This window comes from Natrix helvetica (assembly GCF_964273705.1).
Source record: "Natrix helvetica genome assembly, chromosome: 1".
Lineage (NCBI taxonomy): Eukaryota > Metazoa > Chordata > Lepidosauria > Squamata > Natricidae > Natrix > Natrix helvetica.
This window is the reverse complement of record NC_138548.1, coordinates 244367759-244394580: the sequence shown is the minus strand read 5'-3', so window position 1 is coordinate 244394580 and position 26822 is coordinate 244367759. Positions and strand designations below refer to the sequence as shown.

Genomic DNA, 26822 nt, shown 5'->3' with positions numbered 1-26822 from the left:
ATTTAACTTCTTGCTGGGCAATCTGCGTTACAAGATTACGTAGTGAACTTGTTTGGGCAAATCTGTGGTATGGCAAATAGCTGCCCGTTTCTTCTTGCCCTACAGAGGAGAAGGGAAAGTAACAGAAGACCGACCGCGCCTCTTCCATAGCGACACGGACGGCCTTCCAGACGCCTCGCGAGCCCTTGACGACAAGCCAGCCGCCGGGGGGCGATTATGCGAGGGAAGCAGTGCATTGTGGGAAACGCCCGGGCTCGACGGCGCCGCCATTTTGTCTCTGTCACTCTCGGAGCGGCGCGGTTGCAGCGCTTTTGTAAGGCAGTGGGAGTAGTCGAGGCGGTAATAATTGGGTCGGCGGCGGACAAGGCACCATGTTTTCGGCAGCCCAGCTTTTGGACGAGCTTATGGGCCGGGACAGAAACCTCGCCCCAGATGAAAAGCGCAGTAACGTGCGGTGGGACCATGAAAGCGTGAGTGTTGCTGGGCTTGGGCCTCCTCTGCCCTCTCAGGCCCTCCTTGTTCTCAGCCGTTTTCGCGTGTTTCGGGGGTGGGGAGAAGAAAACGCGGCATAGTCCGAAGTTTGCCTGAGGGGGGAACCTAAGCTAGGAGAAACGAGGAGCCGCCGGACCCTGAGAAGTGTGGCGTGGAAGAAGGCGATAGAGCGGGCGGCAGGGCGGTTAGGCCTCTCGAAGGGAGAAAGAGGGTAATGGATGGGAAAACTCGAAAGGGGGGGGTGCTGTGCAAAACGTCGTGGCCCTGAAGATGGAGGACAAGCCAGGCCACGAGGCCCGTCGTGCACCGTGTATTATTGAATCGCTGTAGATTGAATTATTGTACTTAATGTCTGGGAATGTGTCGCCTAAGAACGTGGGGGTGGAGAAAGGGTAGGTGCGCGCGGGAAAGGGAGCGAAGGTTTTTGAAGCCTGCGAGTCAGAGTTTTCAACCCTAACCCTTTTCTTCTATTCAGGAGGGAATGTTATTTCACAGCCGTAAATAAATCTTTTTATCCTTCTGCGTGAATGTGCGCCACATTTCTAGGTCAGAGCAGAACTAGTTTGCAGAAAGCACGAAGGACATGGAATCATTGAAGAGGGTTAAAGCGGGGGAGAAGGAAAATTATTATAACTAAGTTTTAAAAAGTAAAGATAAAAAGGTAATCAAACAAGACCAGAATTTCAAAGACACACATTAAAGAGGAGCACAGCATTTTCTTCTATCCATTATGCCACTGTGAGATTACCTCAGAAAATGCTCAGATAACTAAATGTTTCTGAGTTTGAGATGTTCATAAGATTATAGCCTGCCATGGAGCAAATATATTGGTTCCTTAAGATAATAGAAAAAAACATAGCTTGTTTCACTTCAAAAATAATAACCTATGCATTTATTTCAGCATATATTGAAAAAAATGAGGTTTCTTGCCTTGGAGTGATTTATAGTACTAAACATGTATTCAAAGATAAATTCTATTCATTGGGACTTATTTCCAAGCAAGTGTATGGAATCCTAACCTGCATTGTCTCAAATGAACCCAATTTGAAATATGATAGCATTTGCCTTTATTTGTTGCTCAAGAAAGTAGAAATCTTAATGGGCAATGACTAGCATAAACTCTTGTAGCACTTCTCTGATTCAGAGTGCTGATTAAATTAGACTAATTAAATTAGTTAAGTTATCTAAACCGGGAAGTTTTGAAGGAAATTTACATGGTTTTAAGTCACACTTTAGGCTTCAAACACTACTTTAGACTGGATGAATGCATGGGATTTTTTTTGTTTTTTTAAATCAGTTAATTAATTCTTCTAAACCTACCTGTTTCGACTAGCTGACCTGGCATAACTCTACAACCTCCCCAGCCCAGGGCATTTTTAATTGTAATTTTAGTTTTTAAGGGTTAATTTCACTGGGGTTTTAACTTTTTAAGTATTGTAACTTATTTATTTATTCTTACCTCCTCTATACGCTATATAATACCTTTGTACGTCGCCCCGAGTCCCTGTGGGGAGAGGGGGCGACTAATAAGTTCAAGTAATAAATAATAAATAAATAAATAAATAATGCACATTAAATTAAAAAGTCACATTAGGTTGTAACTGCTTTACTGTACTACCTATCTCATTATCTTTTTCATCAAGTAAAAGGGAATAATGTGGTGCCTGTTTATTTTAAATCTTAAATGCTAAATGTGTCATTTTATAAGTTTTTTTACTTTAATATATGCTATCCAAGTTTATCAGTATATCAACAAATGATCAAAAGCTCTCAAAAATATGGAAATAATACAAACAGCTTGTTCACAAAATTATAGAGTTGGAGGGGACTTTAGGTCAGCTCTGGGAATCTAGATAGGGATGAACAAACTTCAGTTCAACTAATAATGTGGAGTAACTTTGGTTCTTCCTTGGATTCATGGCTGTTCAAAGTGCTGGGGGTGTTAAATACTATACCTTCATGTCCTGTATCAATTTTCCCTTTTCCTGGGTCAGGTGGCACTGTGCTCAGTCATGCTTTGGTCACCACCTGAGTCGGTTATTGTAATGCATTCTACCTGGGGCTGCCCTCAAAGAACAAGAGTTTGTGTTAGTCCAGAATGCAGTAGCATAGGCAATTGTATGTCTTCATTCCCCCCCCCCCCCCCACCTTATACCTTTGCTTCTCAAGCTGCCCTGGCTTCCAGTTTGCTTCTGGATGCAATTTGAGCTGCTGGCTGTTATCTCTAAAGCCCTAATGGCATAGTACCAGGGTACAGTAGAACCTCGTGTCACAAATGCTTCTGACCATGAACGCTTCTGACCACAAATCAGGTGCCAAGCAAAAAATCCACTAAATGCTTCACTCTGGTCAAGAACACATCCTCGGATGGCGATTGAACACAACTACGGCAATTTTTCCTGCCGCTCCATTATTTTTTTTACACGCATGCGCAGTCAGTCTTGCTTCCGGTCACGACCAAATCGGGTTGCAACCAAAGTCCTGGAACAGATTACGGTCGTGACTGGAGGTTCTACTGTATTTGAGGGAATTGCCTCATTTCCATCATTTGTACCCATCCCATTAGGTTGGGCAGGGGATACATGCTCTGGGTCCCATCTACTAGGGAATCCCACAGGATCTAGAACGCAATTCTTTTCCATAGTGGGACATGCATTCTGGAACTCCACACTGCTCAAAATTCAGCTGACCCTGACACAGCTCATCATCTTAAAATCCTTGACAATCTTGACTTCTTTCACAAGCATGGGAACTAGGAGAGTGATTGATTCCATGCTACTAGTACTCCAGAACCGCTATGTGTATCATCTGGGAACTATATGAGAGGTTTTTTAAAATATATATATAATGCTCTTATAACGTACAGGTATTTTCCCCATGAGCATTTGTTTAGCAACCATTAAAAAATTCAGGTAGTCCTCAACTTACTATCATATTTGAGCCTGGAATTTAGGTTGTAAGTTGTTGTGATCATTAAGCAAAATGCCCATGTGACTGTTCTGTGCAATCTCAGCTCTCCTTATTGCAATTGTTAAGTGACTGTAAATTGTTAATCAGACAACAAAATTGACAGTGAAAGGTGAGGAGGCAGCTCCCCTCCATGTGCAGAATGGAACTCCAGTGCTGTATTGGAGTTCCCTCTGTGTACAGAAGTTAACTCCATCCCAAAATCTAAGGGAGAGTCTCAGCCAAGCAACATTTTTGCTGTCAAGGAGGTTGAGTGAAACAGTTCTTCCTGAAATCTAAGCAGAATTTCCTGCTTCTATTTCATAATAAACCTTTTTCATCCAGCTTCCAGAAACAAAAGGGAGTCATTTGAGCAGGCTACAACAGCTTGTGACTCCCTGCTGGCCTCCCCATTGACTTTCTGGAGAAGCCAACAGGGAGATTGCACATGGCAGTCACATGATTACAGGGGTCTTGGCAACCCACTGTAAGTGCATTTAAGTTGCCAAGTAACAATCACGTGACTGCAGGAATGCTGCAATAATAAGTTCAGGGTTGTAAATCCATGCACCACCATTGCAATTTTGAACAGTCACTAAACAAATGGTTGTTAATCAAGGACCGATGTGATAGCACAGAATAGCCCCGAAAGTTATATGGCCCACATGATCAAAATTCAGGCATCTGGCAGCCCACTCACATTTAAGATGGACTTCAGCTACTCTCCCCTCACCTTTTGGTTCCCTGCACAGCTGCACTCTTTAGCAGCACTGGGACTGAAGTAGAGGCCTAGGCCTTCAGCAGTTTCAGCCAGCCACTACTGTCCCTGAGCCTTTACTTTAGTCTCAGTGCCGCTGCCTGTTCTCTTAATGCATTGTCTTTTTTAGCAGCTGTCCTGCATTGTGTGCTCCTATTAAACTTGTGGTTGAAGCGACCATTTCTGGCTGGCAATTCCAGTATCATTAAGCCACTGCGGCACCATATCCCCTGAATCCATAGTGATTTTGAGCCAGTCACTCACTCAGCCCAGCTCATCTCATCTCACAGGGTTGTTTTTGTGGGGAAAATAGCAATTATTAAAAAGGAGGAATAAAATAATCACCTTGGGTGCAATCCCAAAATATCTGGAGCATCAGCTGAACACAAACTGTTGACAAAGTCACCAATCAGTTGCAAAAGACAGCTTTACTTGGAACAGTATATATCCTGGAACAACATATTTAACACCCGTCAAGCAACATCTCCCTATCCCTGATCTTTCGAAGGACTCAGTAGCTGGATAAAAATGCCAAGTTCAGTCTAAACATCTGGCTGACTCTGCCATCAGTCATACTAATAAGAACAAATGTATATAATCCAGAATTAAGAAGACAGCAATAGACAGCACATGCTGCCTCTGCAAAAAAAGCTAAAGAAACAGTGGACCACTTAATTAGCTGCTGCAAAAATATTGCACCCACTGACTACAAACAACATGACAAAGTAGCAACAATGCTGCACATTGCGATATCTGCAAGAGATACCATTTGCTTACAAGCAAGAACTGCTGGAATCGCAAAATAGCAAAGTAATAGAAAATAAAAGTAAAGTGCTCTGGGACTTTAAAATTCAAACAAACTAGCACTTCTCACATAATGCCCCAGACTTAGCATTTGTTGATTTAAAAAACAAAAATGTCTAGATAGGCAGTACCTAGAAGAAAAGAGAAAGAACTGGGGAAAATCACAAAATACAAAGATCTACAAATAGAAGTATTACAGCGTTGGCAAAAGAAAACAAAGATAGTGCCAATAGTAATAGGTGCCTGGGGTGCAGTTCCAAAACAAGTGGAGCACTACTTGAACTCCATTGACATTGAAAAATTATCATCAGTCAGTTTCAAAGGACAGCTTTACTTGAAATAACTTGCACCCTGCAACAATACTTTTACCACCATCAAACAGCAATATCCTTGGGAAGGATACAATGTCGCGCACATGGAATTATGGATGTGGGCATGCCCACGCACGACCCCCCTGCGCTCCCCCCACTTTTGGCCTGTGAATTGAAAAAGGTTAGCCATCACTGGCCTAGAGAAATATAGTGCAGCTGCAATAAACCAGGGTAAAATCACAAACAGTAATGGAATTAAAATGCTGAACGGCCAAATCATCAGGAGCCATCAGGATGAAGTTTACAAATATCTGGGCATTTTACAGTAGGTTAACATCAAGCATGGACAAGTTAGAAATATGTTACATTGATAGATTGTACTTGCACCTCAAAAATGGATGCAGAGGAACTGTTAAAGAAGAAATGTATGAATTGGCTGATAAAGACAGCCAAGAACAAGAATTGATGTTAGTTAAAAATTAGAACTTAATGTACAGGACACAAACCTGAATATTAGAATTATTATTATTTATTATTTATTTTCTTAGATTTTTAGACCGCCCCTCTCCCAAAAAGGGACTCGGGGCGGTGTACAGTCAATAATAAAAACATTCACAATAATTAAATACGTTTAAACTGCATTTAAGATACATTGGAGGAGGAAATAGACTGTGCTAAGAAATAAATAATTCTAATCTTAAAACATCACAAATAAAACCCCAACCCTAAAATAAAATAAATCCCTGGGAGGTACAACTAAGAAAGTGCCAGGCCAGCTGATTGAAACAGGTGAGTCTTTAACTTTTGCCGGAAGGAACGGAGGTCGGTGGTAGTTCGAATGTCTGGGGGGAGGTCATTCCAGAGGGTTGGGCCCATCACAGAGAAGGATCTACTCCTAGGTGTCGCCCGCTGGCATTGACTAGCAGACGGCACCAGGAGGAGCCCCTCTCTGTGTGAGCGAATAGGTCGCAGGGACGTGTGTGGTAGGATGCGATCCTGCAGGTAACTAGGTCCACTGCCATGGAGCGCTTTAAAGATGGTGATCAATACCTTGAAACGCACCCGAAAGGCCACAGGTAGCCAGTGCAGCTCGCGCAGGAGAGGTGTTACGTGGGAGTAACGTGTACGTCCCATAATAGCCCGCGCGGCTGCGTTCTGAACTAGCTGCAGTCTCCGGATGCGTCCCAAGGGAAGCCCCATGTAGAGAGCATTGCAGTAGTCCAGGCGAGACGTCACCAGCGCATGAGTGACCGTGCGCAGGGCACTCCGGTCCAGTAGGGGGCGCAATTGGCGCACCAGGCGAACCTGGTGGAACGCCCCCCTTGCCACGGCTGCCACATGGTCCTCCATTGACAGCCGGGCATCAAGGAGGACGCCCAAATTGCGCGCCCGCTCCACAGGGGACAATTGTTCGCCCCCTATGGCCAGCGATGGAGTCAGCTGGCTGAACCGAGGTGCCGGTAACCACAGCCACTCGGTCTTGGAGGGGTTGAGTTTGAGTCTGTTGTCCCCCATCCAGACCCCGACGGCTTCCAAACACCGGGACATCACTTCGACAGCCTCGTTGGGGTGGTTTGGGGTTGAAATATACAGCTGAGTATCATCAGCGTAAAGATGGTACTCAACCCCAAAACCACGGATGATCTCACCCAGCGGCTTCACATATGCGTTGAACAGGAGAGGCGAGAGGACCGACCCCTGTGGCACCCCACAAGTGAGTGGCCTCAGGGACGATCTCTGCCCCCCTGTCAACACACATTGCTTCCGGTCGGAGAGGTAGGAGCCGAACCACCGCAAAACGGTGCCTCCGACTCCCATCCCCTCCAACCGGCGCAATAGGATACCATGGTCGATGGTATCAAAAGCCGCCGAGAGGTCTAATAGGACCAGGATAGAGGAGCAACCCCTATCTCTGGCCCTCCAGAGATCATCAACCAACGCGACCAAGGCTGTCTCAGTGCTGTGCCCGGGTCGGAAGCCGGACTGGCGCGGGTCTAGATAGTCGGATTCGTCTAGGTGTCGTGGGAGCTGCTGCGCCACCACATTCTCAACAACCTTCGCCAAGAAGGGGAGGTTGGAGACTGGACGATAGTTAGCTAGCTCCATTGGGTCGAGCGCAGGCCTCTTGAGCAAGGGTCTCACCACCGCCTCTTTCAAGGCGGTTGGTAAGTATCCCTCACTCAGTGAGGCGCTCACCAGGCCCAGGAGCCAGCCTCGTGTCACCTCCCAGGCTGCCAGTACCAGCCAGGAGGGGCACGGGTCCGTTAAACAAGTGGTGGGTCGCAGCCGTCCACGCAGCCTGTCCAAATCCTCGGGGGCAACAGAGTCAAACTCCTCCCAGAATGGTCTCTCAAGACTCGCTGTTGGCGGCTCGTCTGGTCCACTGACGGAGGTCCACCCGCTCCGGATCTGATCGATTTTGTCCTGTAGATATTCCCCAAACTCCTCTGCTCTACCCTGTAAGGGTGTCTCCCGCGCCCCCTGCGATAAGAGGGAGCGAGTCACCCTAAACAGGGCGGCAGGGCGGTTATCCGCGGACGCAATAAGAGCAGCACAATGTCTACGTTTGGCTGCTCTTATTGCCACAAGGTAAGTCCGCAAATAGGCTCTTACCTGTGTTCGGTCAGATTCGGAGCGCGAGGATCTCCATCTGCTCTCTAGACGTCTCCTGTGGCGCTTCATCACCCTGAGTTCCTCAGTAAACCAAGGAGCCCGGGTGGGTCGATGCCGCAGGAGAGGTCGCAACGGCGCAACCCGGTCCAAGGCCCCAGTCGTCGCCCTATTCCAGGCAGTCACTAGGTCCTCGGAACGGGAGCGGGACAAGGCTACAGGTATTGGCCCAAGCTCCGTCAGGAATCTATCAGATTCCATCAGGTGCCTGGGGCGGTACCAGTTTATAGAGTCTGGTTCCGCCTCCTCGCGGTGGGGGATAGCGCCAGGGAAGTCCAGCCGGAGGGATGAGTGGTCTGACCATGACAGGGGCGTGATAACTAAATCCCCTATTCCCAGATCACTCGTCCACTGTTCAGATACAAAAATGAGGTCCAGTGTGTGGCCCCCTTCGTGAGTGGGGCCCTGCACTAATTGGGTCAGGTCCATGGCCGTCATGGAAGCCATGAACTCCCGAGCCACCTCGGAAGCCGCTCCCGTTGACGGCAAGTTGAAGTCCCCCATGACCAAAAGTCTGGGAGTCTCAACTGCCGTCGCTGAGATTAGCTCGAGGAGCTCGGGCAGGGCTGCTGATGCATAGCGAGGAGCCAAGTATACAATCAGCAAGCCCCACTGCCTCCCTGGGCCCCAACTCACACCAAGGGACTCACACCCGGGTATCTGAGGAACAGTGAACTCCCTCGGCTCTAAACATTCCCGCATAACCACCGCCACCCCACCACCCTTACCCAGGGCCCGAGGCTGATGGAATGCTCGAAAACCCGGTGGGCACATTTCCACGAGGGGTAAACCACCCTCGTGGCCCAACCAGGTCTCCGTTATCCCTGCAAGGTCTAGCTCCCCCTCTGAGATCAACTCATTAATGAGGGGGGCCTTGTTGGTGACAGACCTTGCGTTGCAAAGCATCAGCCGCAGGCCCTGGCTCTGTAGCACCTGTCCACCTAGACTGCAGGGGTTGGTACAAGCGACCGGGCGTAACCAGCAGCCGCGGTCTCCCAACCGACCTTGGGATCTTATCCTGTCCTCGCATCCCCTCCTCCCCGCAACCGTTGTAATAGGACAACCCTCTGCTTTCGTGACCTTTATATTCCCCCCCTCCACCGCGTCCCCGTCCTTCCTGGACTCACCCGTCTGTCCGGCTCTGGCCCTCCTCCCAGTCTGATTAACCCTCCCCCCCACCCTGGGACCCCCTAAAAAAGATAAAAAACACTTTACTAAAAATCCCCTTAGCTTCCGATTCCTGCACCTCTCGGGGTCCACGAACCCGTCCTCGAGGCGGGCCCTTGAAAGAGCCAAGGGCCAAGCCTGCGAGAGAGGGGCCTCCCGCAGGCGGAGCAAGTCTAACCTCGAATACGTTATTAAAAGTCCCAATAGGGTAAGGTACTGATAAAACAAAGTTGATAGGTCATAGCCGGCGGGCTAGGGTCTCAATAAGGACCAGAGTCTTAAAGTCTAGATGGTAAATCATAGTAAATAAATTATATTAAGTAAAGTCTGGATGGTAACTTCAGAGGAAGATGGTAGGTAATAGATGGTAGATAGATGGTAAATAATGTCTAGATGGTAACTGGATGGTAAATCCTAGTAAGTAAATCATAGTAAGCAAAGTCTGGATGGTAACTTCAGAGGTAATGGTAGGTAATAGATGGTAAATAGATGGTAAATAATGTCTAGGTGGTAACTAGATGGTAACTTCAGAGGAAGGGGGGGAGATGGGAGGTAGTCAAGTGTTGCAAATGGTGGGGAGAGGCAAAGATGGTAAGTGGGAGAAAGATAGTTCACATGGCCCCAGGTGAATAAAAATTCCTTAATGGGTGGGGGGGCCTTCTTGTCCTAATTGTTTATGATGGACAGCTGCTCAGACCTGTCCATGGCTCCAAGTGCCAGCTCAGGCTGCTCAAGCCTGTCCATATCCCCAAGCCATGATCTCCAATGGCCTCTAATGGTCTCCAGGCTCCAAATCCTCCCCAGCCATAATTCCAGCCATAATTCCAGGGCCTCACCGATGTCTTTGGTGCCTCACCGATGTCTTTGGTGCCTCTCCAGTGCTCTCCGACACTCCATCACTCCATTACTTCTTCCTTGATCCTCCCTGTGCCCCCAATGCTGGTAATGGCCCTCCGGTGCCTCAGGTAACTCTCTGGGGGCTCTCCGAGGTTCCTCCGAGGCTCCTTCCCTTTGTTCCTTTCTGTATTTCTGAATTATGTAATAAATAAGATAGAATGCTTGCAAGAGAATTAATTTCTGCCTTAGTTTCCGCAAAACATCTAGGAGAAAATTGATGAAAGATAAAAACCAATGAATACCTTCCATTTCCATGTCGGACAGAGACCAGTAGATGCTGCTATTCAGCTGCTATAGCTACTCTATAGAATTTATGAAGTTGTTTCTCTGTGTCATGTAATATATGTGGGTATATGCATAAGTTTGGTTTTTTTTATTTTGTCATGTTTATGAAATGTATATTGGAGGTGGTAACCTTTCCCAGAGCTGTATGCAACAAAATTTCATTTTAATGTATGCCAATTAGTGTACATTTAAAGCAGTGGTGGGTTGTAGATGGTATGCCCCCCGGTACAGGCATACTGGAGCCTGGCTGGAGCACCGGGTACCATTCCAGTACGGTGCTCCAGAGGGCCCACCCGCCCGCCTGAGCTCCTTACCTGTCTTTTAAAGCCTTTGGCGCTTCCGCACATGCGCATGGCGCATACAGCGCCTGCACAACGCTCCGCCGAGCAGCTGGAGCATTGCGGAGGAGTCGCTGGCAGGTATGACCTGCGCGTCCATGTGGATGACGCCGGGCCTGTTCCAACTGTACCAGTTGGAACGGGATCCAGAACCCACCACTGATTTAAAGTGACAATACAGTCTTACATTCTAAGTATTCTAATAGTGTCTTCTTAGAAATGAGAGTAGTTCTCAGTTCAAAAGGGGAGGGGTTTGGCACTGGTACATTGTTGATATTTTTATTTGAGTAAATTTAATATTGGCAAAAAATAATTACAATCTTGTTCTTATATTTCAGGTTTGTAAATACTACCTTTGTGGATTTTGTCCAGCTGAATTATTCACAAATACTCGTTCTGATTTAGGTGAGTGTATGTTTTCCCTTTATGCAGTAATTGGTTTAAAATTTAATGATAGGTATAGCGTATCTATCATATTTTAAATGTTACTTTAAAATTGATTAAAACCTAATTATGCAAATGTTCTTAATAGATTATATTCCAAGCTTAAAATGTTAAAAGTTCATTTATTTTTAACATGCATATTAGGTTTCAAAACAACAACATGTAGGTTTTTTTGTTTTTGCAAATACCATTTAGCTTTTCAATCTATCTTTCACACCTTTTCTCCATGTACACTATGTGCTGATAATACAATACAATACAATAGCAGAGTTGGAAGGGACCTTGGAGGTCTTCTAGTCCAACCCCCTGGCTAAGCAGGAAACCCTATACTGTAGATAGATTGCCTTATTCTTTAAATCATGCTTTAGATCTAACAGCCATAAAATTATATCCCAGTCTTAAGATTTGATTCATCAGTATACTAATTCATAATATGGAGATTGCACTAATATACTATTGCACACAGCTGTTTTAATAATTTGGTTGATTAATTTATTTAAGAAGCTATTTATAAATTATATAATAAAATAAATAAAATGTTAACTATAAAATATAATAAATGACTCAGTATAATAGTTAGAATCAAGACATTGAAAAATACCTATTTCTGTATTCACAACTATAGGTTTATATCATTCTCATAATGTTGCAAGAGACTTTATTATAGATAGTCCTCAATTTGCAACAGTTCCTTTATTGACCATTCAAAGTTACAATGGCACTGAAAAAGAGACTTGAAATCATTTTTAATCCTTACAACGGTTGCAGCATCCCCATGGTCACATAATCAAAATTAAGATACTTGGCAGCTGATTCATATTTATGAGGCTGGCAGTGCCCCGAAGTCATGTGATTGCCTTTTGTGACCTGACAAAGTCAATGGGGAAATCAGATTCACTTAGTGATTCATTTAACTGTAGCAGAAAGGTTGTAAAATGGAGCAAATTCAGTTAACTATCTTAATTAGCAACAGAAATTTTGGACCCAATTGTGGTCGTACGTTGAAGACTGCCTGTATTGTTTAAACCAAAAATGTAACATTGCTTAAAGAAAATTTTGTTGAAATTGTGTTGGTTTTTGTTTTGCACAGTGTTAATACTTTCCTATTATTATTAATAATAATAATATTTTTTCAGGTCCATGTGAAAAGATTCATGATGAAAACCTAAGAAAACAGTAAGTATATGTATAATTTTGCTTTAAAAATTTCTAATAAATATAGCTTAAAAATAATTTCAGTACAAAAGACTCATTCAATATTAATTGAAATTGAATAGCTCATAGTTTGTTTATGTATCTGCCATGTATTTTGGTTAAACATACACTGTCTTTATTATTAACCTTCAGATACATTTTGGACATTGATAGGTATGAGAAGAGTTCTCGATTCATGAAAGTAGGCTATGAAAGAGAGTTCCTTCGCTATTTACAAAGTTTGCTTGCTGAAGTTGAACGTCGAATTAGAAGAGGCCATGCCCGTTTAGCATTATCTCAAACCCAGCAGTCCTCTGGTGTAAGTATAAAAATGATAAATAATTAACCATTTTGCATTTTTAATTCGCAATTTTTAAATTTAAAGTAGTGTTACATTCAATACAATACATATAGACTTGCCTGGGTTATAGCATAATCATGAAAAATAATTTATTTTATTTTAAAAAGTTCTTTTTACTTATTACATAGGTAACAGTAGTAGATTTACTGCTTTGCATATGACTTCCTTCTAATTGTGTTAAATTTATCAGAAACAGATTAATATGAAAGTTTCCATTAAAATACTTATGCTCATTATTCCCAGCACCTCATTTCTGAATAGATATAAATAAATCTATTTTATTTTTATTTAAAGTGAGCAATGCAATAGACATAAGGATCAATAAAGCAAAGGACTTTTATTTAGATAATGATGACCTTTTTATATTTAGCAGGCAGCAGGACCTACTGGCAAAAATGAAGAAAAAATTCAAGTCTTAACTGATAAAATTGATGTACTTCTGCAACAGGTAGAATTATCTTAAATATATATTTTTAAATAAAAGTAATATATAGGGACCTAAATCAAAACTTAAAAGCATTTTGCTTTCTAATAGATTGAAGAACTAGGTTCTGAAGGAAAAGTAGAAGAGGCCCAAGGCATGATGAAACTTGTTGAACAGTTAAAAGAAGAGAGAGAACTCCTCAGATCTACAACTTCAGTAAGTAAGAGTCACAAAAATTGTTTTGCTTTAAGGTTAAAAACCATTATCAGATGAAATCAAATCTTAGCTATTTGGTAAAGTTTTTTTTCCTGTGTTTTTGTAAAATGTTTGTGTGTGTGTTTCATATAAATATTTTTATTCTTCAGAAGTCAAGACAACTTTTATATAAGCTCCAGCTAAATAATCTGATATGTATTCTGTAGTGGATGGCCATATAAAAGTAATTTAAATTCTGTGACAACTAATAATTCATAGATAGAATAAAGAAACAGAATCATTTTCAAGATTTAGTATTTCAAATCCCACTGAACCTACTCAGACTAATGACAAAATTACCTTCCAAAATATTCTGGAATTTTTCTCCAAATTCAAATGGCTTCTTTTTTTACTTGGTTTTCTTCTCAGGCTTAGCCAAGCTATGTTATTTTTGTTTTTAATATAGAGAGGTATAGTCCTCAATTTACAATTGAGCCCAAATTTATGTTGCTGAGCCAGGCAGTTACGAAGTGAATTTGCCCTGTTTTACGATGTTCCTTGCATTTCTTAAGTGACTCACTGCAGTTGTTAAGTTAGTAACATGGTTGTGAAGTGAATCTGGTTTCCCTATTGATATTTCTTATCAGAAGGTTGCTATAGGGCAGTGATGGCGAACCTTTTTTGGCTCGCGTGCCACAAATGGGAGCGCAGGGGGGTCGAGGGCGGGCGTGCCACACCCATAATGCAACGCGCGACACCCCCCCCATTTTTACATTTTTTTTGCCCTCCCCAGGCTCCAGGGGCTTTATAGGAGCCTGGGGAGGGCGAAAAGAGCCTCCCCCACCCCCCGGAGGCTTCAGGGACCGTCCCTGAAGCCTTCAGAATGCTTAAAACTACCCTCCGAGCAAACCGGAAGTGACTTCCGGGTTGCTCGGAGGGTGGTTTTAAGCGCTCTGAAGGCTTCAGGGACCACCCGAGGCTTCCCTGATGCCTTTGGAGCGCTTAAAACGACCCTTCGAGCAACCCGGAAGTCACTTCTGGTTTGCCCGGAGGGTGGTTTTAAGCGCTCCGAAGGCTTCAGGGACCGTCCGAGGCTTCCCTGATGCCTTCGGAGCGCTTAAAACGACCCTCCGAGCAAACCGGAAGTCACTTCCGGGTTGCTCGGAGGGTGGTTTTAAGCGCTCCGAAGGCTTCAGGGACCGTCCCTGAAGCCTCCGGGGGGGGCGGGGGAGGCTCTTTTCGCCCTCCCCAGGCTCCTATAAAGCCTCTGGAGCCTGGGGAAGGCGAAAAATAGCTTTTAAAAAGGTGAACTCAGACCTCGCGTGCCCTGACAAATGGTTCCACGTGCCACTTGTGGCATGCGTGCCATAGGTTCGCCATCACGGCTATAGGGGATCACATGAACCCGGAAAACGGTCATTAACATGAATCGGATGCTCTTTTTTGTTGCTGTTCTAATTATTAAATTGTCAAATTTGGAAGAAAGCCAATGAAGTAGAATTCATGTAGATTGCAAGTACAGCACGTCAGGTTTTTAACAGCACTAGGTCACAAAGCCTATTTCCCCTTCAATTATTGTCTCATAATTGGGTTTTCTGTGGCATCTTTGCAGGAGCCTAGCCCAGTTTGCTATTGTTGAATTTGGATTATCTCAAATCATAATGGTTTTCACAAAAATCCTGACTCCAAGAGATGCCATCTCTTTCAGTGCTATTATTCTGTTTTCTTTCTTCTAAGTGTCTCAGTCTGTTAATTGTTCATCCTCAATATTGCTGATCTTGAATTTAGCTGGTAGAGATCCTTACAATTTCCCTTTTTGTGGGGAGGGAGGGAGGGAGGGACAATTTAAGCATATGGGAAGACTAATGCCTAGCCTTTGGTTACCACATTTTGAAATCCCTGCATTTTAAACTGATACAGTATATACTTATATTGCGAAGATTGATTCTTGAATGAAGAGTCAAGTACCTACTGCTATTGTGTGGCTCTTGAAATTAATGCCCGGGTCTTTATGATTTCATGAGACTAAAAATAATATATATTCTATATTGGGCTAAGAACTGCTGAATTTTTTAAAATTTCCATATCCTTTACCTCTGTTCTTCTGGGCATCTTCATCAAATGGTTTATAATATATCTTCAAAAATGTTTTGGAATTGGCTCACATAGCCTAGTAGAATTGAACATGAAGATAACTTCTTCATGTTAAAATACCTGTTGTAAGGGAGAATTATTATGGAATTAAATGTATTAGGCTTGGGGCCAGCAAGCCACAATAATATGCTGGTCATGTTCTTAGGGAAATTATTTTTAATAACTTCTGATTTAATTTTTTTGTGTAAAATTTTAATTTTGAATTCAAATATCAGTTCATAAATAGGACACCTGTTTTGTTGTTATTTTAGAGCAAATTGATAATTTTAGAACACAGAAATGAAAAAAAAACTGAACTCTATACTTAACAGGATTTGAAAAGTCTTTGCATTTATTAAAGAATATATCTTTATTTTCCAGACCATTGAAAGTTTTGCAGCCCAGGAAAAGCAAATGGAAGTTTGTGAAGTCTGTGGAGCCTTTTTAATTGTAGGAGATGCACAGTCCAGAGTTGATGATCACCTGATGGGGAAACAGCATATGGGTTATGCTAAAATTAAAGCTACAGTAGAAGAATTAAAAGTATGTTGTGCTATTTTTTCATAGATATATGAAACAGAATGTGTTCAGTGAAAATTCTGTTTGGACTAGTCACTATTGCTAATATCTAGTATTTCCAGTATATTTAGGTAATCCTCAATACCAGTTGGGACTAGAATTTCTATTATTAAGTGATACATTTGTAAAGTGCATCACTTAGTGATGATAATCTCTGCAGCCCCAGTTGCCTTTGTTAATTGAAACCCACTGTTGTTAGGCAAGGAATTTCCTGCTAGTTTTCCACAACCTAGGTCAGTGAAGAAGCCAGTAGAAAGCTCCCAAGTTCCAGTCCCATTAGCAGCTAATTGGCTTCTGCTGGTTGGAGGGGGGAGCATGGGGATGCAGGGGAAGGTCAGGGAGTATAAGAGGATGTGGCCAGCAAATCACGATTGCAGAGGAGTTGAGGTAGGATGCATTGATGTGGGAGACATAACCGAGCAACCTACAACATTCCCTGCCAGCATCCTTATTGGCTTTCTTGGGAACCCAGCGGGGAAGGTTCTAAATGATTATTATGCTTGGCAACCAGTCATAAGTGCAAATGGATTGCCAGGCACTCAGATTGCAAATCATATTTACTGCAGGGGTGCAAAGATAGCTGAGGACTTATAATCACCATTCATTTGATGCCTCAGTCACTGTCTGAATTGTTGTAGGTTGAGGACTATCTGTATGGGAATGCCATTAGAAAAATAGTTTTAGCATACACTATTTTGAATATTGAACCTCAGGTCCTTGTAATAGGTAAATTGGTGTTTCTATATACTGTACTATATATAGAAAATTTCTGTTATTTCTACTTTAATCAAATTCCAGAAAAGCTGAAATATCCAATATTGGAACTGTTTTTGAAATTTTGAACATAAAAATGAATTATACTCTGCATAAGTTGTGAAAACCAGTCCATTAGTAATAATTGGACAGATATATATTTTGGTTCTTCAGAAGTAACTGTTTACTGAAGTAACAATAAAAGTTCACACTATTCTATGAATTTGAGTCCATTCAATCCAAACTATTCCATATGAAATTACAATATTTTTTGGAGTACAAGAGCACTCTCCCCCCCCCCCAGTGGGTGGAAATGTCTGGGTGTCTTGTACAGCGAATATTGCGGCGGGGGAGGGGGTTGGTGCAGCGCCAATCAGCTGTTCTAGAACAGACCACAGTGGCAAATGGGCAGCGGCACAAACCGGTCATGGCGGCAAATGAGGGGCGGCAGCAAACAGGCCACAGTGGTGCACGCAAATGGGCCACAGCAAACAGGCCAGATGAATACCGGATGGATGCTGGCAGGCAGCGGCAGATTTTTTTTCTTGTTTTCCTCCCCAAAAACTACTTGCATCTTATAGTCTGAAAAGTACAGTATGTTTTATTTCAATGCTGTACATGTGAGAGAGAGCATCAGTAATGTGTGTGAGAGAGATTTTGGACATCTTGCATAGGTAAGTTCCACATAATGACTTTTTCACATAAAAGGATTATGTGATTAGTTAACAGGATTTCAATATCTTATTTGGTTGACTGACTGCTATATGCAGAGTTTGTAAATAAAACACAATCAGGAACTAAATAATGTATTTTTCGGACTATAAGACTCTGAACTATAAGACACACATTAGCTTTAGAGGAGGAGATCAAGAAAAAAAAATCTGCCTCTGCTTCTCCCAACATTTATTCCATATTCATCTGGCCTGTTCACCTCTGAAAGGGCAGCGGGTGGCGGTGGCGATCCCCGCCACCTAGAACAGCTGATCAGCGCCACACCAACCCTCCTTCCCCCCGCCATAATATTCACTCTAAGACACACAGACATTTCCACCCACTTTGGGGTGTGTGTGTGTGTGTGTGCTGCTTATAGTCTGAAAAATATGGTAATTCTTATTTCTTTAAGACTTTGATTATGAAATCCAATATCAATCTTAGCTATATTATTATTAGAGTTGCAAATCTGATAATGGAATGTTCGGGGTTTGTATTTCATATACAATCTTGCACGGTGCTAGAATAATGATGGTGATTCTCTGCAAAATAGAAAGGTTTTCTTTGTTATATTTAAATTGAAAAAATGTAGCTTTGTAAGCAATGTTACGTCAATCTATATTTTACCATTCTTTGTATTAGTTTCATTTAAAACTAAACCATGCCCTTTTCAGCTTCTTTAAAATTAAAGATAAATATTGTCAATATATTGTCAAATTTTGTTCTGGTAACATTTTGGGAAAAAATTCTTTTTCAAGGAAAAATTAAGAAAAAGAACTGAAGAGCCTGAACGCGATGATCGATTAAAAAAAGAGAAATTAGAACGAGAAGAGCGAGAGAGGGAACGTGAAAGGGAAGAAAAAGAAAGAAAGCGACGACGTGAGGAAGAAGAAAAGGAAAAAGAGAGGGCTCGTGACAGAGAAAGGCGAAAAAGAAGTAGATCACGAAGCAGACATTCAAGCAGAACTTCTGACAGGAGAGGTAGTCGGTCAAGGGACCATAAACGGTCAAGAAGTAAGGAGAGAAGACGAAGCAGGTAAACATCTAGGAAGTGGTTAAAAACATTGCAGTGATAGAAAATGAGGACATTACTGATGCTAAATGTTTGGATGAAAACTGGCCTAAGAAGTAGAATCCAGTTTTCTGAGAACTTTGTAAATTCTCTTGAGATGTCAAGCTTTTAAATTCTCGTGATAGATATTTAAATACAATTATGTTTTTTATTATTAGAAGTCGGGATCGACGCAGAAGCAGAAGCCATGATAGGTCAGATAGAAAACACAGATCACGCAGCAGAGATAGAAGACGGTCAAAAAGCCGGGATCGTAAATCATACAAGCACAGAAGCAAAAGCAGAGAGCGAGAACAAGAAAGGAAATCCAAGGAAAAAGGTTAGTTCATCTCGATGCTATTAGAATTGCATCTGCAGAACTATGCACTCCTCCAGGTGGACAGATTTTCATTTTTTCATAACTTTTTATGAGTTTTCTGAGTTCTCTAAACTCTTAAAACAATTTTAACCATATTTCTAGCACTGCCATATATTGCAGATTGCAAGTAAATTAAAATTAAGTTACAGTGTCATATGTTGTAGCTTCTTAGCTAGCCAACAGCTAGCTTTTACATCCTCCCTCAACTTTTATATTCATCAGTATGTATATCTATTTTGTTGAATCTTGTGTTGCTATTTGTCCTCTATATAAATGTTAATAGTACTGAAATCTATTGAGGTATGGTTTTTGTTTTGTTTTTTAAACCTTTTGTATTGGCAAGGAACATCTATGGTTGTTCATCTTTTCACACAGATTCACTTTTTTCCAGCACCTCACCATCCTAGTCGATGGCATTCTAAAGAAAAATTACAATAAACTAATAGAAGAATCTCTTGTTGGACCTTTATAAAAAATAACAAACATGGTAACTTTCCTTATGGTGAAGACAACATTTCATTCATTTCTTGAAGGCACTCTGTTTATACTTTTTCCGAACAAAAATTAACATTAACACTTGATTTCTCAGAGTATAGTATATTTTTTTTAAAAAAAACCAACTATGACTACTTTTTTTTTCAAAGGTACTTTCCTTTAAAAAGAGGTACTTTCCTTCAACAATGAGCTTGTTGGTATTTCTTCCCCAAAGTAGTTCTCTCAGTCTTGAGATTAGGTGTTTCTTGCAATTTGCAAGTTTTTATTTTTTCAAAATAATTTAGTAATAGCCTCCTGCTTTGATTATAAATACACTGTTAGCCCTGAGCTATTTTGTTCACTAGTCTGCCTTTGGTCATTTGCAATGCAATTCTGCAAATATCTATCTACTAGTAAGCAGACCCCACTGAATAAAATTGGGTAGACTTCAACTCTATAGATTACAGCCTTTAGTTGTGAGCAGTATTGTTTATTCATTGTATAAATTGCTTTGTAATTGTTACATTAAATGTCTCTGAATTTTGGTTTTTTTCCTGTCATGTGGAATTTTCATCTTCAGGGTTTTTTCCCCCTTCCGATTGGGTAATAGTTAACAGAAATGTAGCAGGTTACTTCACTTGATGTAATTCTGGCTTTGCATTGCCTTCTGGTTCTGATACTGACTAGCCCAAAAAATTAACTGTTGTGATAATAATATTTTAACAATGGCTATAATTTGATAAAATCGTCCACTATTGGTCTCAAGAATTACTGTATTTGAAATTGGAGTTGCCTATTTCTTTGTATTAATCACCATCTTCCAAAGAAATCAATAGCAACATTCTCAAATCTATAAAAAACCAAAGTACCAGCTGCATGTTTATTTGGTAGTAGAGCATTATCTGCAGGAATACTAGAAGACTTTTCATCATAGTACCAATATATTTTGTAAAATTTGTAACAGTTGATTCCCTTACTAAAGATACTGGTGAGTTGAAGCAATAAATGAGACTTACAAGAAAGTTCTACTAGTTCTACTTACCGTAGAAATATTTTTGACTGCTTCATTCCCTATCAAAGGTGATTTTTTTTTGTTCAGAATTTGCAAGCACTAAGTACTTGTATTTGAACTGTTTCACACTTAATAAAGCAGTTCACAGTATTAATTGAACAAAACATTAGGTATTTAAATAAACTAATAATAGGGTTAAGAAGTATTTTGATTATTTGTTACTGTAACTAATTGGCTTCCTCTTAAATATGAATAGTGTGACCAATCCTTCTGCATATATGCAACTTCTTACTTCTGTACTTCCACACATACCCTTGTTTCCAGTTTACTGTTGGGCCATTTCCTAACTGATTTCCTTCCATGTTTTATTGAAGCACTTGCTATGCTAAGCTGTTAAATGTATGTCCTTATTGCATACTATATATACATACATATATACATACATACATACATATCAGTATATTTTAGTAAAGATTGTATGCAGCAGAAATTTCTGTGGAAAAATATATAATGAAGATAAAAGAACACAGAAATATTCCATTAGTTTTGAGTAGAAGAACTGAAACACTAAACAAAATTCTCTTTATTGGCTTATCTCAAAATGCAACTATCATTGTTCCCCACCACCATCCCTGCAATTTGAAATCCTACTTTACTAGAAAAGCTAGTAGAAGCAGAAAAATGGTCACATGTAGATAAATATGCATGTTTATCTATTACTAAAACTGTGATATCTAAATTTTAACTTGGCAAAATAGTGCATCATAGGACAAAACCTTCTGAACCAAGATAATCTCAAAATGGGTGAATTTAGAGAAGGTGTCCAAAACCCAGGACCTATGGCTCCCATGGAATTGAAATTTTATAAAACATTTTATAACATAAAATTATAAAGCATTTAGTGACATGCAAAATGTCCCAAAGCATTTCCTGCGGTCAACTCCTGATGTTTAACTGTGTTATACAGTTCAACATGGGTTACTTTCAAGACAGATACATCTGTGAATATGTCCCTGAATTTTTAAGAACTTATCAAGTACTTTAGAAGCTGTGCCATTGTTGAAAGCATTGAAGAATCTGGTAAGGAAATATCTCTGAAACGATGGCCCAAGGGGTCATGAGTTGTCTAGTATGTATATATGAATGTGCAATTTTTTTTTAGTTTGCTTGATTTGGTAATAGGATTTTCATTCCTGTCCCTCAATTTGACTACCTCCAATGAGATAATGGTACTGGTATTTCTCTTACTTCATCAGAGAGCTTTGGCACATATATGTTCTCATAAGTTTGTTTCCAAGGAATAATGTAAAAGACACCTAGTCTTTGTAGATATTATTTGAGAAAAGTCATTCAGTCAATGATCTGGAAGTCTAAACATCAACCATAGATATTTTAAAAGCACAGTATTCTTACTCTTCAATCCTGATGTTATTAACTCTTATATTAACCAAAAGATCCTTCTCTACTTGTCCAAACTCAAAGCAACCCTAAAACAGCTCCAGGAGACTTGTTCTACCCATTTTTGAACAACTGTTGAACATTATTTAATCTACATGATAGACGATAGAGTTATTAAGCTGGCTGGACAAGACTGCTTTTCTTCAGTGGATCTACATTTGACTGCTAATAAAGCAAAAATGGATCTATTAATACAGTCTACCCCATACGGTTATCATTACAAAACAGACAGGTTTTTAAAAGAGTTTCAATGATAACTGGATTTCTGAGCCTGTTTATCTTCTATTCCCCTTAGAAAAAGTTTCATATACATTTTTCTTAAGATTTTTGAAAGTTACCTATGTAATAAAGTTGTTTTAAGGTTTTTTTAGCAACAGGAATTGAAGTCGTTTTAAGGGGGAGGGGTTTGTTCCTTTGTGAAACCAGATTGTTCAGTTTTTCTAGAAGCTTCACTCAAAGAATAGTTTTTATTTGTCTCCAGATCTTTATTAGTAAATATATCCATTCCAAACAACTGCATATTCCATTTGGCCATTACAAAACCTTTGTGTGTGTCATGCTAGTAGAAAAAGTCGATTAAACTAATTACAGTGTAGTCCAGATATGCCAAATACGTTCTTACAGAAATATTACTTTAATGGGATAATAATTCCATAATAATTTATCATATGAAAACCTTCTTTGGGTCTGTGTACTGAGCATAATAAGAATGCAGTTTATAATAAGAAATAGAGCTAAATTTTGTTACAATTGTTTAGCAAGGGGTACATGCTTTCTTCTGGCTTTACTAATTTTACTGATGACTTGACAACATTCCGTTGCAAGAGTGCCTCCTATAAGTCCCTGACATTTTGGTAACTGCTTGAAATTGTTTTTTTAAGGACCCTATTGAGTTCATATCTCAGTTCAAATATGTCTGCTGAGCCCTAACTTGTACTTGTTTTGCATGTGAAAATTAGGTACAAATTTGCAAATAAGATGAAAATAGCAAACCTACTTCTGCTTTGAAGGTTACTTTTTTTGCTCCCCACAGTCATGGATTATTAAAATATCAGCCTGATGGTGCAGCCACACAGACTACTTTCCCTCTTCCTGGTGCTCATAGGGAGATACTCCCCAGCTGTTGGTGAGGTGATGGGGAATAGCAAGCAAATGAAGGTAAAACAGATGGGCTGGGCTGTGGAAGATAGTGAAGAGGAAGCAGTCACTAGCAGTTGGAGATTATACATGAACCTATGGTTACTTCTGGGAAAGCTTGTCACCAAAATTACTGATTATTAAAACAATTAGCATGCATATCTACTTGTTATTGCTCTATAAAAATAATGTTAAGCTTAAAACAGTGATATGCATGGCTGATTTAAATAGCCAGATTGAAAACTTACATCTGTATTTTCCAAAATGACAGGAAGATTTATCCACATGTTAAGCTTTGCCAAAATGTTTTTGGCATTTCTAACATTTTAGAAATATGGATATTCTGTTCACAGATTATTGGTGTTGTTTCTTAGAAATAAGTCTCAGATAATACTTTGGTCTGAACTACACCTAAGTGATTAAGTGTGGTAGGATTTGGTTCATATATATTTTTATGATAACTACCTTGAAAGTTGACAGTTTGGATTAGATAGCATATATGTAATCCCATGACTTTGACACAAACTAACAAACAAATCACTGCTCCCTGCAGTGTAACTTAAGCAGTACTATCTCGCCTCCTTGCTATCCTGTCCACTTTTCCTGATTTGTTCTTTCTGAAGGAATGACTCTTAACATTTGCACTACGTTTTTACAGCCAGCTGATATCTCAGCATGTATCTTTGCAACTATAGTTGATGTCTCAGCATATACTTTCACACCAAAAGAAATGTGTGTGATTACTGTGAAGTCCATGGTCAATGTCTTCTTTCATGGCAGAAAAGAGGGGATCTGATGATAAAAAAAGTAGTGTGAAGTCCAGTAGTCGAGAAAAACAGAGTGAAGACACAAGCATGGACTCCAAGGAAGGCGATGCTAAGAATGAGGTCAATGGGACCAGTGAAGACATTAAATCTGAAGGTGACACTCAGTCCAATTAAAACTGATCTGATATGACCTCAGATCAGACAGAGGTAAGTGCATTATTTCAAACTTTGATTAGGGCTTTTTTGTTACTGTTTAACAGTGCAGCGTAAGTATGTACAGATGAAGATGGATCTAAGACAAGAAGAGATACTAAAGCAACCTCTGAAGGAAAACACAGTGTAGTCCTGCAAAATCTTTTGAGGTACATTGTTTTGTATCGGCTATTTTGTAGCAGATTCATATCCCCTTTAGTGTGCCTCTTGGGAACCTATTTGTAATTATAGTCACCATAGAATTTAATTATCCTATTTTTATTTTTAGGGGATTTGTTATCTTTTTTAACACTTGATCTGATTTTGTAATTAAGTCCATATTGTGTTCGTGCATCAGAAACATTTGCTTTAATACTTAATATTTGAGGCACATATTGGACTATTTTGTTTTTATATAAACTGCTAGTATTTATTTGTCAAGGATGTTTCTAGTTTTTTTGCTTTGCCTTGCATTCTAATGCAGTTTGTTCTGTAACTCGAGAGCCAGTAGCATTGGATTGATGGAAGTGTAGGGTTTATGAATAATTGCAGCTGACTACCATACCTCACACAGCGTTGGTGTTGTGAGCGGCCCATGAAAAGCCAAATTAAAAATCAAGGATTCAGTCAAACTAAGCAGGTACTCATGCCAGGTACTCCTTTCTCTACCCACATCCATGTTTGAATGCTGTTGCCTGTAATCTTTACGCTTACTGTTGTGTGTTTTATTTACAAAAAGTGAAAAGGAATCTTTGTGAATATTTCGTGAAAATCGTTAACCTGATATTAACTTGATTGGCATTTTCTTTCAACTGTGTGTAGGGATGCACTGCTGCCCAGAATTAGGTATCTTTAAAGAGCATTAAATGCAATAAATACTACCTAATAACCGCCTTGTTACATTCAATGCATTTCAAGTCTTTAAGAGGTATGTGTTTATAATTTCCTACTGCGTAGGAGAATTGCCAGGCAGCCATGGCACACAGCAATATATTATTGGCTGATACCAGACTTGGGAGGCAAATGAAATAAAGGCCAATGTCAGGAACACTCAATAGGTATATATAACTGACAAGAATATTCACATTGCTTTGTTAAATGGAATTCAAATATAAATCACCTATTCTCAATTTAGAATTTTTCAGGGTCGTTCCTTTTAAAGAATAGACCCAAATAAAAGAAGCCCCCAAACATTCACTTCCCATACAACATTGCTTCAACACATCTTAAGAACTGCTAATCAGTTACAAAGCCAACCTATGCGTGTTTACACAGAAGTAAATTCCATTGTGTTTTATGGGCCTTACTCCTAGATAAGCATGGATAGGTTTGTAAAGAAGTACAGTCCTCCAAGCACTGACGTTCAGTCTCTAATCATACTTGCACCTGAACCTCCAGGGAATTAGATGAAGCTTCCCAACAGCATTGATTGGTGAATTACGCTATCATTTTATCCTTCTCTGTCACCTAGGGGCTTTAAGTTATGAGATTTTTGAAGGTAGAGAGGGCAGCAAACAGGCAGTAGGAGTAGCAAAACAAAAGTCACCTCTGTTCACATGATCTGACTCTCTCTTCCCAACATTTTTGCATTATAGGACAACCATGTGACAAGCCTGCAAAGAATCCTGAAGACTGCTTAATATGAAGATCTGCTTTAAAATGAGGTGAAAGAAAGCTGTAGTGGCATAGAAAAAAATTAAAGTTCTGTTAGATTGTTTTTTTTTTTAATTAAAATAATAATTCAGGACTGTTATGACATCTCAAAATACAAAGAAGTTAATAAGCAAGCTACTGAAAATTTAAGTATTTTTTATCATTTTTTCCTATAAGACTTTTAAGATGATAAAGCAACATAACCTGAACACAAGGCTTGCTCAGTGTTTAATTGCGAGTTTTCATTCTTGAACTACGAAATACAAAAGTAAATGTTTAGTATTTGTGTGACTGAGATTAAAACAAATCCCATTTTTACAGGCAAGCTATATATATAGCTTCATGATATATTCTAATGGAAATAAAGTATCTGATTTTCTGTTACACGTTTGATTGTCATTGAGTGTTTAATATTAAATAGATTTCTTTCCACATAAGTGTGTTCTACTTTATTCTTCTCTATTCCCTACCCTCTGATTAGGAGAAGTTACGAATTTTCTCAGAACTATTCAAAGCAATATTTTTTTAAGATCTTGCATAATACCATCCCTCCTTATGAACAAAAATTATAATTAACAGTCATTAATTAAAAATGGAAAAGTAAAATTATATACCAATAAAGCTCAGGGTTGAAATGTGGAGTCCTTGGGGTTCCTGCGCTTGGTTATTTTCTTGAAGACATTTCACTACTCAAATGGAACATAAGTAGGTTTCTCTGATTAATCTTTCTTAACACCCAGGTTGGTGGAAGGCAATATTTATAATCTAGGTTCTAAGTTGTTACTTTGTGAATACATGTTAGTACATTAAAATAGGAAATTATGCAATATATTGACTTGTGTATTGTTGATGAAAGTTCAACAAAAAGAGAATGTTACATGTGGAAGTATATTTCTTAAACTATTCTAAAGACTATACGCTTATTGTACACAAGAGTAACATGTCAATAATGCCTATGGATCCATGATGTGGTTAGATCTGACCTGCGGAGCCACCCTGGAAACAGCGAAGGACCGGCCCGCGGTGCCTTGGACTGGCCCAGGCCAACCGGGTGTGGTTCTACAACCTGGTGGTGACCATCCAGGCTGAAATGTGGTTAACCTTAGATCTGTGGGGCCTCTCTTGAGCTAGCGAGCCCCTCCCCCTAGGCGTACAGGCAGGAGGCAGGGACTGTCTTCTCCCACAGGCTGGCTGAGCACCTCCCTTTCACCCAGGAAGCCAGCCCCTGCATGCTCCTA

General features: G+C 40.4%; 1 protein-coding gene across 5 annotated transcripts; it reads left to right on the top strand.

Moving 5' to 3' along the window:
• Nucleotides 1-248: 248 nt before the first annotated feature.
• LUC7L3 (LUC7 like 3 pre-mRNA splicing factor) lies at nt 249-25970 on the top strand. Of its 5 annotated transcripts, XM_081937213.1 has the most exons (11): nt 250-470; nt 11006-11072; nt 12248-12287; nt 12459-12624; nt 13037-13114; nt 13202-13306; nt 15800-15961; nt 18220-18497; nt 18692-18852; nt 23753-23946; nt 25527-25970. In XM_081937213.1, the coding sequence occupies exons 1-10, from the start codon at nt 372-374 to the stop codon at nt 23911-23913; spliced, it is 1317 nt and encodes a 438-aa protein (XP_081793339.1). In that variant the 5' UTR covers nt 250-371; the 3' UTR covers nt 23914-23946; nt 25527-25970. The 5 variants fall into 5 exon arrangements, with proteins under 5 accessions (XP_081793343.1, XP_081793339.1, XP_081793342.1 ...); XM_081937217.1 differs by lacking the exons at nt 23753-23946; nt 25527-25970 and adding an exon at nt 22869-23746 and having other exon boundaries at nt 249-470; XM_081937216.1 differs by having other exon boundaries at nt 12480-12624; nt 13040-13114; nt 23753-25970.
• The last annotated feature ends 852 nt before the right edge of the window (nt 25971-26822 follow it).